Consider the following 15887-nt stretch of genomic DNA (forward strand, 5'->3'; position numbering starts at 1 on the left):
TAAAATCAGCAGCCTGAGAGTACATCATTTCCAAATCATTGTTGAACCATATACAGTACACTCCATCCGAGCTATTGGTCAGAATCATCAAATAATGTAAATTATTTCCTGCCAATGTTCATATTTTGCACAAGTAGGCATTGAACTAGTTAACATTGTTGTGCATGATGTTTGTTCTCCAGTACTACCCTTGAGCTGTTTTGATACTGTCAACATTGTCACTGGTACTGTTCTACCTAACGTAGTCCTGAAAACACCCTGGATGTCTCAAGGGTGGTGTAATAGATCATGAGGGTATTAACCTGCCAGTTGAGAGCTCATAATGTCAGTGACAAGCAAGGCTGAAATGGCCTGTGGCTATGACTTGTAATGAATAGTTCAAAACACCATGCAATATGGCTGCAACATATGTAATAAGTTTACTTAGGGTATATTACACAAGCATATGCCAATAAGGTGCAGGAATATGTTACTACACTAAATAATTTGAGTTCAGACACTCAATCAATACACACATTTTTTGTGTAAACCAGCCCTAATATCTAAGGTTTGATGTTTACTACCAAGGCATGTCATGAAATCAGTCACATTCTTATAACAGCTTCTTACAACAGGTTGAGGTTGTGTCTATACAAGACACCTGTTCGCAGCTGTCTATTTCTGAAGTCTTCCTCTGAGGAACCACAGTCAACAAACAGTAACAAAATGGCTCGAGTCAATTCATTGTTGATGTATTTTGTTCAACCGGAATACAATAGCAGTTTTGCATTTTAAAACAACATCTCCAAACTCAAAAACACAGCACACAAATGGGGAAGAGGGATTTATCATCATGTAGAGTAGTGGGTTAACTTGAAATTCATGTTGTTGTTTTTTTAATCAATACTTTTTTCCATCTTATTTTTCCCTAGAAAATTTCAGTCCCTGGTGCCCCATCCTTTAGTGTATGATTGGTTGGGGGCGTTTACGCTTGGCTGGAGAGGATTGGTCAACAAGCACACGGAGTGCCCACCTCCAGCTCGAGCGTTAGTCCTTTGCTCAGAAGGAAAGCTTCCTGTTTTGGCTCCCGCCCTAGGAAGTTCTTGAGCATATCGGCGGCGTCCTCAGAGCCACCGGGCTTAAGGATGCAGTTCCTGTAGTCCAGTCCCACCTGGGAAAGACAGACAGATCATCAGCATGAAATAGTTTTACTTGATACAGATAAATCACTCTGGACTGTTAAAAAAGCATTCTAGCACATACTCTCCATCATTTCTCAAAGAAAACGTTCTGTAACCTCGCTTTCAATTCAACATGTTTACGTTTTGGAACACTCACTGAAAATGTTCTGCACATAGCAGCATAGCAAGCTAGCAAAGCTAACATGGTGGACTTAACTAACATACAGAGTTGAGAATGAATAAATTACACACATTTGCTGAGGAGATTTCCTGTGCACAGGTCAGGTTCACGGCTCTTCAAAGGTATGATAACGTTTGCTGATGTTGATTTTTATTTTATATTTTTCCCTTTAACTGTCGTGAATGGTTGATAGTTGATTAAGACTAAAAGGTAACAGTTACTGGTTAGCTTGAAAACATGCAGTGCCTGCTGGACCCATTATTAGCAAACCAATTCATAACAACAGTATATCAAAAAGTGACTGATAACACTGCAACAAAAAATACATTTGACATAATCCGACAACAGTAACACCACAAAACCTGTAGTTTGACATCCAACTGCGTCTCACTTGTCATTGCGATCAATGCAAACACACAAATGAATGTAAACAGCTGAATGTGCCAACCTTGGGGTTCATGATGCCCTCCTGCTTGAAGCGGGCATAGAACATGTCCATGGAGAAGACCTCACTCCAGAGGTAACCGTAATACTGGGCGTCGTAACCACCTGCAAGGTGGCCGAATGTGGCAGGCATGTTGGTTCCTACAGGGTATGATGGATAGATTGTTTAACAACAATTCAGCTCTATTTGTTATATACCACAATCCATACAATAATATCATAAAACAGTAACCAAGACCTGAGTCTTTTTATGTTTCCCAATACAAATTCTTAAAAGTTTAAAAAATACAGTTCAACTAATAGATAGAATAAGGATGGCATCATTGTTGTTCTAGACCAGCACGAATACATCAGATTCAACTAATTAAGGGGCTTCATGGTTAGTTGAATCTGGTGTGCTAATGCTGGGCTAGATCATATATGTGCAACCCAAGGTGTGGGTTGGCAGGACTAGAGTTGAGAAACTGGTTGAGAAACCGATCTAGAAGGTGGGTTTGGAATAAAGAATAAAGCTGGTGGTGGTGGGTGTGGGTGTGTGTGCCCTTCTCTTTCTGACCTGAGGATGCAGGCACACCCAGGATCTCTTGACATAGCCTGGCGTACTCCTCTGCTGGGTCCAGTCCAGTCTTGGTGTGCAGGGCCTGGTCCACCTTAGCCAGCACGATCTGCCTCAGGTTGAACAGGCCTAGAAAGGAGAGAGAGGGAATACATTAAAGTAACCAGACAGAGATTGAATTCTAAAATCAACCCCCTAGCCCATACTGTCTAAAAGGATAACATACTGTAGGTTTAAGCAAAATGCAAATTGCTCCATCTTACACACTGATAGGCTTGGTGGAAATTAAGCCATATGGCTTAAACCTATCCATTTCTTTCATATCTAGAGTGCAGAGTGGATAAGGACTAGGGTTCTATTCTATTTGGTAATCAGCACTTGGTTGTGGGTGCCCCACCGGTGTTGGCCAGACGGGACTTGATGAGCTTGTCCAGCAGGTCTTCAGGAATGGGGCTGCCAGTCTTGTAATGTTTAGACATGCGCTGAAGAGGCTCCTTCTCCCAAACCCAGTTCTCCAGCATCTGAGAGGGTGCCTCCACAAAGTCCCGCTCCACGTGTGTCCCGCTGAACATGGCAAAGTCCGTCTGCGGGCAGTGAGAGTGGAGAGGAGAGAAGAGGTGAGGAGGGTAGAGTAAACAACAGGTGGTGTGGGACATGGGCCGTGACCAAATATTCGTACTGCAACCTATAACATTTTCAGTATGCAAGAGTTTTTCAGTATGTCAAATTTACGAAAATGTTAAAATGCCAAGATGTCATACTAGATTTGTCTTTCCATACACTATTATTTCACTGCACACTATTCAGAAAGTAAATGAAAATGTTAGTCCCACAATTCAATGGAACAGGTAAGGGGCCCGGGCTTGGCTGTAGAGAAATTGAACAACGGTTGGTGGAGTGGTGAAAATGGCACAGTTTATCACGGGGAGCGAGCTCCCAGCCGTATAGGACATCTACTCCAGGAGGTGTCTGAGGAAGGCCCGGAATATCATCAAAGGCCACAGCCACCCCAGACACCTTGGTTTCGGACCAGCTTCGACCTCCAAACTACAGTAAAAGACTTTTGAACTGAAACCCCCAGCTGCCCAGCACCACTTTCTGCTGCTCACCTGCACTAGAGACAATTTGCACTCACCCCTGCACATCACTTACACACACATACTTCCACCCACTTACATCATTGCTGCTATATTTATACTATTTATCTGTATATATTCCACCATTCCAAGGCTAAACTTATTATTTGACTGTTATAACTATTGATTTTATATTGTGTATTGTTATTACTCCATTTTTTTTATCCTAACCTTGTATTTCACTGCACTGTTGAGAGGTAGCTCATAAGCTCCCTAACCCTAACCCTAACCCTAACCGTTTACAGCTGTATCCTGTGCACATGATAAATAAACTTTGATTTGATTTGACACACAGAGTTGCGGCTCCTCTGACCTGGGCGCAGAGCTGGTGCATGACGTGGCCAAACTCGTGGAAGTAGGTCTCCACCTCGTCATGCTGAAGCAGGGACGGGGCATCAGCTGTTGGCTTGCTGAAGTTGGCCACCATGGCTGCGACCGCCATCTGCCGCGTGCCGTCTGGGAGCAGACAGCCCGGCTGCAGGCCAAAGCAGGCCGCGTGGCCATACTTGCCCTCTCTGTGGGGGTGAAATAGGGGGGACATCCATGAGAGATTGCAAGGCAAGTCATTGATTCTTGTTAAAGAAGAAAATATTTGCAGGCACTGCAAAAATATTATTCTCACAGTCCCTCAACTAGAGAACAGACAGATGCTGCTAGAAGTGGCTTAATTTCATAAGAGTACTTTCAACATCTTTGAAATGCACATACACACCTACTAACTACCAGGTAGATTAATAACACTAATTTACATATTACACAACAACAAACTTTGGGCAACCATAAAATAAAATAAAACTTTGCACCATTTCTTGTCCACTCTCTCACCTGGGGAAGAGGTCCAGATAGAACTGGCCCACCACCTGGCCTGAGGTGCGGTCCTTGACGCAGTAGAGCGTGACATCCGGGTGCCACACTGGGGCGCCCTCCACCAGGTCGAAGGAGAGGCCCAGGAGCTCCTGGTAGATGTCCAGCAGGCCCTGCGTCACAACCTCCATGGGGAAGTACTCCTTCAGCTGGTTCTGGTCTACCGCGTACTGGCTCTCCTCCACCTGCGCGACAGAGAAGATATTGGAGGAATCTGCTGCACACCCAACACAAAAGGTAAAGTGCCAAATGAGGAGTCTCAGTGCACTAAAGATGTGCAAATCTGATATTTACTGTGTTAACCTTTCAGTAAAAAAACAATAAGAAAGCTGAGGAAAATAAATAATAAAATGTCCTTGAAAGAAACTTTTTGGCCATTACTGCAACTTCATGCTTTAAAACAGTGATTTCAGAGTAGAAGACACACAAGGATCCCAATTGAAAAGCAAATGTTATCCACAACATGTGTGACATCTCAGAAATACACCCCTGTTGAGAGCACATCAAGAGTTTCCATTTTGTCTTGTTTCTGTCTCCTCCACCTGGGTCATGAAGTAGCGTGTGTCCCAGGCCTGCAGCTCTCCCGTGAAGGGGAAGTTCCTCTTCTGGCACTCCTTCTCCTTCAGTTTGAGGATGACAGCCCGCTCCTCCTCGCCCAGGGGCTTCAGCTTACGGGCTAGCTCCTCTATTAGGGGGAAGGGGTAAAGAGAGGTGGGTTCATCTTATGTTAGAATTACGCAGCTGCTACACCGGGATGCAATAATATTCGTTAGCGCAGTAATTTCATCTGTGACACCAAAAACGTGAACAGTTGGACATATGGATGCAGAACAAATAGCCCTCCCAGTCTGTTTCTGCAAGGAACTTCAAATGTATCAGTTCCTGACGTTGAACTTCTGAGTCCTGTCAAGTCTGAATATCTTTGTATTTACGCACGTGGATCATTACTCACAGCCTAATTGTACGTAGCTACAGTAACTGCGCAACATCTACGCTTTGCGCTGGTGTAGCATGTAACATTGAATACAATATAATCCATCAACTCTATCATGCTAGCCTCACAGACATGGATTTCACGTGCTTGGTGTAGCAGGGTTGTTAGCGGCTTTGTTGTTAGGTGGATACTTTGTAGTAGTAACAGTATGAGGAAGCAGGGTGAGAGCAGATTTTAACAAAGAATTGATTCGATGAAAAGCGCTTCATTTTCATGAATTCTGAATAGAACCTCATCTCTCACAATGTCACACCCACCTAAGAAACCGGCCACCTTCTTGCCAGACTTGGCCATGTTCATTTCCAGTACAAAGTCAGCGTGGGTACTGAAGCCCAGCAGAGTACTCTTCTGGGCTCGCAGCTGCACCAGCTCCTTCAGGATGGCTGAGTTCTCCTACAACCAGAAAAAAACAAGGTATTGAATAATTAGTTCTAGACAAATTACAGGATATTTTAGGGGACTATCTGGTGACTATTCCATTGGTTCCTTTATACTAGGCAAGCTAAATCAAGCCCTGCTCAAGTATTTCACATATATACAGTATCTGAGCCAGGTCTGGCACTTGGGAGTTGCTTTGTAGCTGTTCTGTTCCACCATCAGAATTCAGTTTGCCTCATCTTCATGCCTCTTTCATAGGACATTTACAGATGTTGATAGTTCAATCTTCACCAGGTCTAGTCCTCTGCCCCAGCTAAGGGGACGCCAATCCAATTCTCTATTGAAGAGATGTTACGGAATCTTTCGCGACTACGTCTGTATTTTTTTACATCCTATTTGGGCTCAAAATTGAGCTTTCGCCTGTACCTATATAATACATCATATCGATCACTCACTTAACCGATATGGCCTGAAATCATCGGCTGTAATGCATAACTTTTCCTAAAGCAATTTCCTAGTTGAGGATTTTCTCCTCATGAATGAGCCACACCCATTTGAAACACTTTTAAAGACAAAAAAAACGCTGCATCCTTTTCACAATTCCAGCGAAAATAGATACCATATATCGATAGTATGGCTGCTTAGTATCTGCTAGATCTATTAGTAACTAGTTTGAATAATCTACGCGCACTTGGCGTGCTTCTGGCACATAGACTTATTGCATGAGTCTGACACGTAAGGACTCGCTTTCCTTCACTACAGTGATGTGGAAAAAACTGGACAAGAACAGATGAAGACAAATACCTGGATGGCATCCAACATGTTGCTTTCAAAACAATAAGCCAGTGTCTCATAGTCGTTCTCACCTCTTTGCAGCGAGAGTTGAAGGCCTCCTCCAACTTCTTGCGGGTCTCAGGGACAAAGCACTTCTTCATGGTTGGGAAATAGTGGGGGTACTTCAGGGTGATCTTAAGCTTATCTTCCCCATCCTTCTCCAACGAACTGAGGAAGTCCTCTGGAAGACCGCCTGAAAATGGATTGTCATATATGATCTTTTATCTCAGAAGAAGTCCTCAAAAAACCTTCTTCACAAGGAAAGATTCATGATATGTATTTGATATTTCTATCTGAAATCATTAGACAAAAATAATTGATCAAAGTTCAGATATTCATGGGTTTTCTTTTTATTGGGTGAAATTGGTCAATATAGTATCCACACAAATGATCTAGGACGCCAATTATATGGTTCTCTGCAATTCGAAGGGTCAATGATAGTCGTACAGTTGATGTGGTGTGGTTAGAGGATGTTCATGCACTCTAATAACAGTGCTGGGCTCCGTTTAATTCCAGAAACTTGTTCCCTCCCATCTACCCTTGTTCACTCCCCTTCACAGATCTGATAGGACTGGATAAGTGTAAGCAACATAGTGAAGACTATGTGGAGTTCATCTTACAGGTGCCCAATCGTCTCAGATCTGAAGAGGGATCCACTTTCTGGAATGACATGCAGCGCTGGAGGCTAAGCAGATAGGCCCCTACACTCACCCAGCTCCTCTCTGGTGAAACACAAGCTGGTGGTGTCCTCATTCAGGTGCTTGTTGAAGTCAATGCACAAGTTGCTCAGTTTCTTCTTGATCCTTTTGATCTCCTGTTAGAGAGAAGCCAGAAGATGTGTTGAACCTCTAGGGATAGTTTTCTCAATACAAGCTAACATGATAATAATTTTTAGTAAACTATCCCTTTAATGTCAAGACCATTCAAATTTGAATATGCTATGAAAGTCAATATGTCATAAACTGCCGAATATAAACATAACTGGAGACAACTTTATTTGGGATAAATAAGTGGACTGTTTCGCCCTCAAAGTTAAAACTAAGTTTGACAGCTAAATAACTGTAATTAACTTGTATTTACAGACTCTCTTTTACAAGCAATGGTAAAGCTGCCGCCTCTTTTTAAAAAAAATGACTAGGTGTCTCCAGTGTTGTTTACATTATGTGGTTTGTGATGTATGGATTGTCATTATATTATTTATGATTAAATTAGATTTCTGCTGATGTCATTTCTTGTGGCTATAGCTGCCTTGTATACTTACATCCTGTGTCTCTTTCGGCAGGTGGAGACCGTTCCTTTTGCCCAGTTTAATCAGTCTCTCCATGTATCTGCTGGACTCTGGAGTAAGGGTATCAGCATCAACCTTCTTCTGTGAGAGGGGAAAGCATACTTGGGGTATGAGAACGACACCTATGCCATCTACTTGCCATGAGAAAATCCTCCATATCACACAAAACAAAATTGCTGGGGCATTTTTCAATGGTTCATGAAAACACTAGGGGCTAGCTAACCCATAAAGATCCATCCCAATAGTCTAAAGTGGCTTACTCTACACCTTTGCTTGACCTGCATAACATGGTGAAAGCATGGTAAGCAGACTCCGCCACATTTGTCCCCTTATCCTATGTCCCAGATCCACACATATAAAGAAAATGAGAAAAGGGGACAAAGGGAGGTCCCCTAAAGGCTTCTTTCCTATGTCCTTCACCTCTAGCTCTACAATCCTCTGGTAGACGTCATCCCTCATGCTCATCTCCACATCAAACTCAGACAGCTTCTTGTCTGCGTCCGTGCTGGCCGTGCGCACGTCCTTGGAGGATGACACGTGCTGGGGGAAGTCCAGCATGTTGCGCTGGACTGAACCAAGAAAAAAAAAACACAAGTGTGTCACAGTCACCACCTGGTCAACACAATGGCTTGGGACTGTCGTATAAACACACTAAACCTGAGTATGGATGCAGATATCCCAGGTATCCCAAAATAAAAATAATGTTGGAAATGGTGAAGTGCAATGAATCTAAACAGAGTTTGCACTTAACAGGAGTCACTGGTGGTATCATTATGCATGTGTGTGTGCTATTTTAGAGAATCAAAAAATTATGCACAGCAGACAACTTAAACATTCTTAGGAACAATTTAAATGTTTCACTTGAAACATGGGCTTGGGTTTCAAAGAAGTTGTGAAGCATACAACTATCCTTTTTCTCACAAAGGCCTAAAATGGTGAGGGGTAGTACAACTAAAATAATACACTTTTTGGAATGGATATCTATGTTGCCATTCTTGGCCTATAAAAGGCTACAACAACTGCCAGAGAAAACATGTACGGTCCACACCACTATCCACTGCCTGTGCCCTGGCTTCAAACAAAGCCAAAAACACCATTGTAGGGAGCATAGGCTGGTCAGCTAGTCTTTATGTAAAAAGTGCTGATTTGTCTATACCATTGCATACCTCTTTCCTGCCAACTCAGACCTTTTTCCCCCCCATCACTTACAATAGCAGTGGAGTAGCTAGGAGTGGTTGCAATGGACTGAGCTGGACTGAACTGATTACATATCCCGAGTTCTGTTTTTGTGAAATGTTGCCCACAAAGCCAAGAGACTTGCCCTTTGACCTCTCTTTATGCAGTATCTCATTATAATGTTAGTTACAGACCTACAAATGCATTGATGTTGACGACCTCTTTCCCTTCATGGCTACTTGAAAATGCCTTGAGTGGTTTTTCCACCATTGCTTTCTTTGCGTGGTCATGCTGGAAAAGGGGTTAGCGAGCAGATGCTATTATGGTGTATTGGAACACAGCCACACTCACCTGTGTACTCCACCTCCACATCAGCTAGGGCTTTCAGAGTGTTCTCATAGGAGACGCTGGCCAGCTCCAAGCCTCCAACGATATCGTACACCTTTTTGGTCTTGGTGATAAGCTCATCAGAGAGCTGGTGGATCTTTTCAGGGGTCAGGTCCCAGCTTAGGCGGTTGTCAGCACACACCCGCGCAGGACTGCCAAACACCACCTCACCTATGGGTCAAGAGAAAGGATGGTCAATGGATGATTGGTGACACAACCTGGGAGGCAGGCTTCTGAAGTAGGTTTATAGAGGGAATGGTTGTATATCTATACAGGGGGTGATTCTTTGGCTTACAATATATAATGGCATGGGAAGTTACCTTACTTGAATTCAAGCACTGTTCATTGTGGTTTAAAAATACTGAGGCAAGTGTACCACCTTGCACAGCAGTTATTTTGCAGTTCAATTGCAGTAAAGGTGCAACGTGATAATAACAAAGATCAAGTTTAACTGCAGTGCAGTTTTACTACTTTCACTGCATAACTGTGTCGAAAATATTTCATTTAACTGCATTGTAACTGCAGTTCATGAGTGCTATTATTTATAGATGATACTGTCAATCCTACTGTGTAAACTAGTTACACCATTCCCGTTGCCATGTGAAAATACTGTGATCAGTCTATTCCAAAACAGATTATTGCCTGCCTGCATGACTCAGGCCTAAAGTTACTTAATCACTGAAATAAATGATTTCGAAAGAAAGACATAATGTTACGTAAGTGACCTGCTTTTGTGAAACATTTGGACATAAAAAGGTGTAGACGGAGTCGCCCTATCTGACGTGAAAGTCCCAAAATCGCAAGCCTCTGAAAAGACCTAGCTAGCATTCTAATGCTTACCAACATTGGCCTCTGGCCAACTTGCAATTGATGTATTGAGTTCACCATACCCCCGGGCACACCGATGATGAGTGGATGCGCAACACAAAGTTATAGTTATATAGCCAGCAAGAGGGGAAGGTAGCTAGCTAGCAAAGAAAGCTCGACCGCAGTAGCTGATGATATGCATGCCACCATCAATGGCTGAGCATAGCCAACTACAAATCACTGTTACTGTTATTAGCTAGCTAGCCAAAAAACTGAAACATAATAAGGCGGGCGCAGTTATTTTGAAAAGCTTTACATTTTTGCGTATGGTTTTAATTAACTGGTTGGAAAGAACAGCACAGAGATCAATTCCGCAGCCATACACTCACCTGTCGGTGCCATATTTCAGAAAACTGAGTATCAACGTTGTGAGAGATCTTTACAGTCCGGTGGACACCCACAGATAGTACAGCACGGTAGGGGGCATGCTTTAGCTTACGTCGTAGCAGTTATGACGTTTACGACATGCGACAAGCAATATACACACATCATCATCAGCAACTGCAAGAAGGAACGTCTGACAGGCAACTGGTAGGAGTAACTATTTTCGAAAATGTAATTTTTTATCATTCTGTGTCGTGTTTTGTGGAACGGCTGAATGTCCATTATGCCGTGTGTAATCAAGCACTGCCAACGAAAGACGGATCATTTGGGTGAAATTGATCTCATTGAAGCCTTTTGTTATTAGCTTAGCTAGCTACGTTCGAGCTAGCGATCAAGCTAGTAGCCAAACGCCACCATTCAAGTCAAGTTCAATCAAACCTTTCAGTTTCAAGTTCAAACAGTTAGTTCATTTGACCAAGGTTGATGGAAAGACATTAGGGAGCCTAACTTTAGCTGTAAGATATAAGCATATAGCTCGTCGTAACTTGGCTAAGCTAGCTAGTTATGCCCCGACATTTTTCGCTTTTACTAGAATATTCTGTGGCGAGCTAGTAAGCTAGCAGCGACCTCGACGTGGAGTCTTTAGCTAGCTAGCTTAAAAGGCAGGTTAGCAAGTTTTAAAATTTGCTGTTATCTAGCAAACGCATGCTGCCATAATTTGTGTTCGACAACAACGCCCTTTTAGCTGATTGTGTTGTCTTGTCTTGTCTTTCCATGTACCCTGCCCCTTTACTGCGATGTGAGCTGTTAGTCAGTGAATATCACACACAATGTTTCATCGGCCCCAGGTTAAGGTAGTTAAGACAATTAAACATCTTTGCAAGTATACGTTATGTTACCTTGGTCTTTTGTTGACAGCCTCATGCATCTCAGCAATACTGTATAAAAAGAACTAGCTAGTCATCAATATATACCAACAATTAGCCAATAATTTACCTAGCTAGCTGCACTGTGTTCTTCAAATATACATACATAAGGCCATACATAAGGCCTATTACTTTATCTAATTCTTTGTCTTTCAGGGTCCCTCACTCTACACATTCTATCGAGGGATTTGGACCTCCATCCAAAATGACAGACACAAAGCGTCTTGCCTTCTCCATCATCCAATTTCTCCATGATCAGCTTGGCTCTGGGAATCTATCATCAGATGCTCAGGAAAGTTTAGAAGGTAAAATAAATATTGCAGCATTGACTGGTAATTGGTGGCACAATCGAATATCAGTTGCAATTTAATCACTTAGAGAAAATACTAGAGTTTACCAGTAAGAGAGTAAGTGCATCACCTCAAGTAATCTAGGTGAGGAGGGGTCTGGAATTGAGGAGCCAAGGCAAAGTATTTGACAGCTACTGTATACACCTGCTGCAGTTCCTCCCCATAGATATTATCATCCAGTGGGTTTTGAGAATGGAGTGAGGAATGTAGGAGAGACTATTGGGGCGCAGCAACAGTGATGTGGTAGATGCTGCCTCTTCTAATCACGGGAAACATGTGTAGCCAGAGATTTCATGAGGAGACGGCATCACTGTGTGTACAGTAGCTGCCAAGACAATTTGGCTGTGGAGAATGGACATTTATTTTGCTCTGTGGTATCATTACCATTGCTTCACACTTTGCCGTACTTATTTCCTAGTTGCTGTCCAATGCCTGGAAACAGCCTTCGATGTCTCAACTGATGACCAGAGCCTAGCTGTCACTCAAACGTTACCAGAGATTTTTGCATCTGCGACACCCAAGGTAAAACTTCAAAAGATATACACACATACTAATACATGTAATGATGCTACTGAATGTGAATATGGTCAGAAACTTTGCCATGTGTCATATTTGGTCGACTGCGTTTTTGTTGCAGCATCCAGACACCCCCCAGGTGAAGATAAACACAAACACAGATCCCCCCACTGAGGAGGAAGTAGCGGAGGCAGAGAGACTCAAAACTGATGGTAGGACCTCATCCGCAATAGATCTTCCTTCGCAGTTACATTTACATTTTTCACAACCCACACTCGTTGCAATCATACTGCGACCCAAACCATAACCCACCGCCAAGACAGACTACTTCAGCAACCCGACCTATTGAACATACTGTGTGTATCAGTCAGGCATTGCTCCTCATTGAAAATGTTTGAGAATAGTGGAGTGGGGCAAAACTAATTTGCAAGCGATTGGATCTACCTTCAACCAGTCAGAAAACCAAAACACCCCCATAAGCTGATTGGTCCGGCTATATTTTAGGTATTCTAAGTGCTCCTTTATCAGTTGAATGCCAGACCAGGCTATATCATGTTGATCTGAACTTGATGAAGTGTATTCTTCTGATTCCATTTCTGGTCATGAGTTATTTCCCCATATGGGCTGATGCTCTCATTTCGTGCAACGTGTGCACATCAGTTTGTAAACAATAGCATGAGTGGATGAAGAGGGTCACCATGTGCAATTCAGGTGGAGCCTACAGCAAAATGTTTCGAGGGGGGTGGACTTGCATACAACTTCAGACAGCACTTTTTACTCCCTGCACCCCCAGGGATGCGAGATTAGCGTTGTTAAATCTCAGTCTTTGCTACCTCAGAAAGATAGCAACCCTGAAAGTAGTATACACAATTTTTTTGACCCTCAACATTTGTTTTGGATTGCACCCGCAGATTTACAGAGTTTTCTAATCTACCCACAAATAGATTTTTTGGAGGTGGAAATGCAGGTACCAGACCCGATGCAGGACTCTTCCAAATTGATAGTTTGGGATAGTTCACTCTTACGTGAAAGTGTTTGACATTTCATACCTCTAATATTTTGATATTGGGACACATGGATTCATCTTTACACATTCGATATTTGGGCACTTTTGAGGTCAAAATACATTTGACAAACTAATAAATCAATCATAAATTACATAATTTATTTTGGCTAACTAATGTGTTTCTCTTTTCAGGCAATGACCAAATGAAAGTAGAGAACTTTGGTGCAGCTGTGGAATTTTACTCAAAGGCTATTGCTATAAACCCCCAGAATGCAGTGTACTACTGCAACAGGTATCGGCCAACAAACCCATGCACTTGTTCACATAATGTTATATGTTTCCAAATCAATATTTGTTAAAAGCTTTTGTGTGTCATACAAATTAAATTTTGCTTGTAATACTTGTAGGGCTGCTGCGTATAGCAAACTGGGCAACTATGCTGGGGCAGTGCAGGACTGTGAACTCGCTATTGGAATTGACCCAAACTACAGCAAAGCATATGGAAGAATGGGGTAGGAAAAAAAATGTTTTGTCTCTCACTCTGGATGACTGTGGATATGGACAAATCTGTGACTGACATTTAATTGACTTATGATTAACTTGAGTTTACTTGCCTTATTTCTTTGTCAAGGTTGGCTCTTGCCAGTTTAAATAAACATACAGAAGCTGTAAGTTACTACAAGAAAGCACTCGAGTTGGACCCAGACAATGACACCTACAAATCAAATTTGAAAATAGCTGAGCAGAAAATGGAGACGACTAGCCCTGTAAGTTGATAACATTTCAACTGCTATTGGGAGTAGATATCTGCTGTACACACAAGGAAGTGTGACATTGATACTGTTCTCTTTATCTCCTAGACAGGGGGAATGGGAGGAGTTGACTTGGCTGGTTTGCTCAGTAACCCTGGTTTCATGAACATGGTAAGTTCCATTAACTGAAAGGCTACTGACAATAACATACAATTTTAGAGAAATGTTCTTGTTTTAAATGGTCCACCTCTCTTTCGTCTTAGGCATCTAATTTGATGACCAACCCACAAGTGCAGCAACTGTAAGTTGTGCAGTACTTATCCAAGTAAAATGTATTGTTACATCTTAATGCTGTACTTTAGACATAGAATTTATGCATCAAACCTCTGATTGAAAATGAACAACAGGAATGCAATCATTGCAGAAACTAAGAGGGGAAAATGGTCACTGTCTCTGTCTGTCTTGTCCAGGATGTCAGGGATGATGTCTGGGTCCTACGGTCCCATGGGGGCTGCAGCACCCCCCGGAGCAGGACCAGGAATAGGACCAGGAGCTGGACCAGGCATAGGAGCTGGAGCTGGAGTAGGTGGAGCGGGCCCCGGTGACATCTCTGGCCTCATCCAAGCGTATGTGTACCAGGTCTACCCAATGTGTGACAGCAATTTTAATTTGCTAATGAGTTAAAGGCCCACTCAGGGATTTATATATACAGAGTCGCCAACAAGATGTAAATAATCAAGAAAATACATTTTTACATGCAAATAGCACTTGACTTACAGTATATGCCATCTGTAGTGTCCAAGGAATGACATTAGAGTAGCATAACTTGATTTGCTATACATTATTTGTTTACAAAGTCTCCTATGACAACACTAACATAAATAATTCAGTTAAAGGTCTGTTTGTTTGTCATTGATAAGGTAGGAGAGTTCTGAGGTATTTAGAATTTATATTCATCATTTGAAATTTCTGAAAATAGCTGACATGGAGGGCCTTGATTTTCTGTGGTCTTGGTCTGTAAATGGTATTATGTTATATTATATGGCCCAAGTATTAATTTAGGACAGTGCTTTCATGCTTCCCATTTGTTGAGTGCCTAGTAGAAGGTAATGGCCATTCCATGTCTGTTTAGGGGTCAACAATTTGCGCAGCAGATGCAACAACAGAATCCAGAGCTCATTGAGCAGCTGAGAAGTCAAATTCGCAGCCGGCCGCCAAGTGCTAGCAATGAAGAGCAACCTTGACACCCAAGACGGGTAAGACTGTCCCTCCCTATTATGACATGTTTTTGTGACATGAAAAGGGAGTCATGTAAAATACATATAAAGCTAATGTTGTTTGTTCTCCTTTACAATATATCAAATGAATCAAATTATCCATAAAAAATTGTCTGACGTCTTTCTTTTTTTACAGACGAAGATTTGCGTGTGGAAAAGTGAAGACAGGCTGTTCTTTTTATATGATTTGTATTATTCTTGCAACTCCAGGGACAAAAGCTTTTCGGTCACTGAGTAATTATTGCATGTGTGGCCTCCTGGTTCTGACTTGTCTTCAAGGAAGCTGCTCAACAAAACCTTACAGAAATGTAAAATTTGATCTAGTCAGAATGTCTGGATTTGGACAAAGCCCCCAGTCTTACTACAATGTCACACCAGTGTAGCACATGGTTTAACTGTTTAATGTTACTAATCCTTGCCAGCGAACTGTGTCATGACTGAATCACTATCCAGTGCAGACTAAACACAGTT

The 15887-nt window shown here is 42.3% G+C and overlaps 2 protein-coding genes across 4 annotated transcripts; one reads left to right on the forward strand and one right to left on the reverse strand.

Moving 5' to 3' along the window:
- Positions 1-585: 585 nt before the first annotated feature.
- thop1 (thimet oligopeptidase 1) lies at positions 586-10705 on the reverse strand. Its single transcript, XM_083671234.1, has 14 exons — positions 10595-10705; positions 9363-9569; positions 8256-8404; positions 7809-7916; positions 7259-7361; positions 6580-6740; positions 5593-5728; positions 4884-5026; positions 4303-4526; positions 3791-3992; positions 2739-2925; positions 2342-2470; positions 1790-1926; positions 586-1150 (listed from the first exon to the last, which is right to left on the reverse strand). Exons 1-14 carry the CDS (start codon positions 10605-10607, stop codon positions 989-991), a joined length of 2061 nt encoding a protein of 686 aa, XP_083527360.1. The 5' UTR covers positions 10608-10705; the 3' UTR covers positions 586-988.
- A 57-nt stretch (positions 10706-10762) lies between these two features.
- sgta (small glutamine rich tetratricopeptide repeat co-chaperone alpha) lies at positions 10763-15775 on the forward strand. 3 transcript variants are annotated; one of them, XM_083672170.1, is made up of 12 exons: positions 10763-10796; positions 11672-11820; positions 12284-12387; positions 12503-12593; positions 13580-13679; positions 13795-13899; positions 14019-14154; positions 14248-14310; positions 14403-14440; positions 14610-14765; positions 15272-15395; positions 15553-15775. In XM_083672170.1, exons 2-11 carry the CDS (start codon positions 11721-11723, stop codon positions 15381-15383), a joined length of 1005 nt encoding a protein of 334 aa, XP_083528296.1. In that variant the 5' UTR covers positions 10763-10796; positions 11672-11720; the 3' UTR covers positions 15384-15395; positions 15553-15775. The 3 variants fall into 3 exon arrangements, with proteins under 3 accessions (XP_083528296.1, XP_083528297.1, XP_083528295.1); XM_083672171.1 differs by having other exon boundaries at positions 10784-10802; XM_083672169.1 differs by lacking the exon at positions 10763-10796 and adding an exon at positions 10854-11443.
- The last annotated feature ends 112 nt before the right edge of the window (positions 15776-15887 follow it).

The sequence above is a fragment of the Argentina silus genome (genome assembly GCF_951799395.1).
Source record: "Argentina silus genome assembly, chromosome: 6".
NCBI lineage: Eukaryota > Metazoa > Chordata > Actinopteri > Argentiniformes > Argentinidae > Argentina > Argentina silus.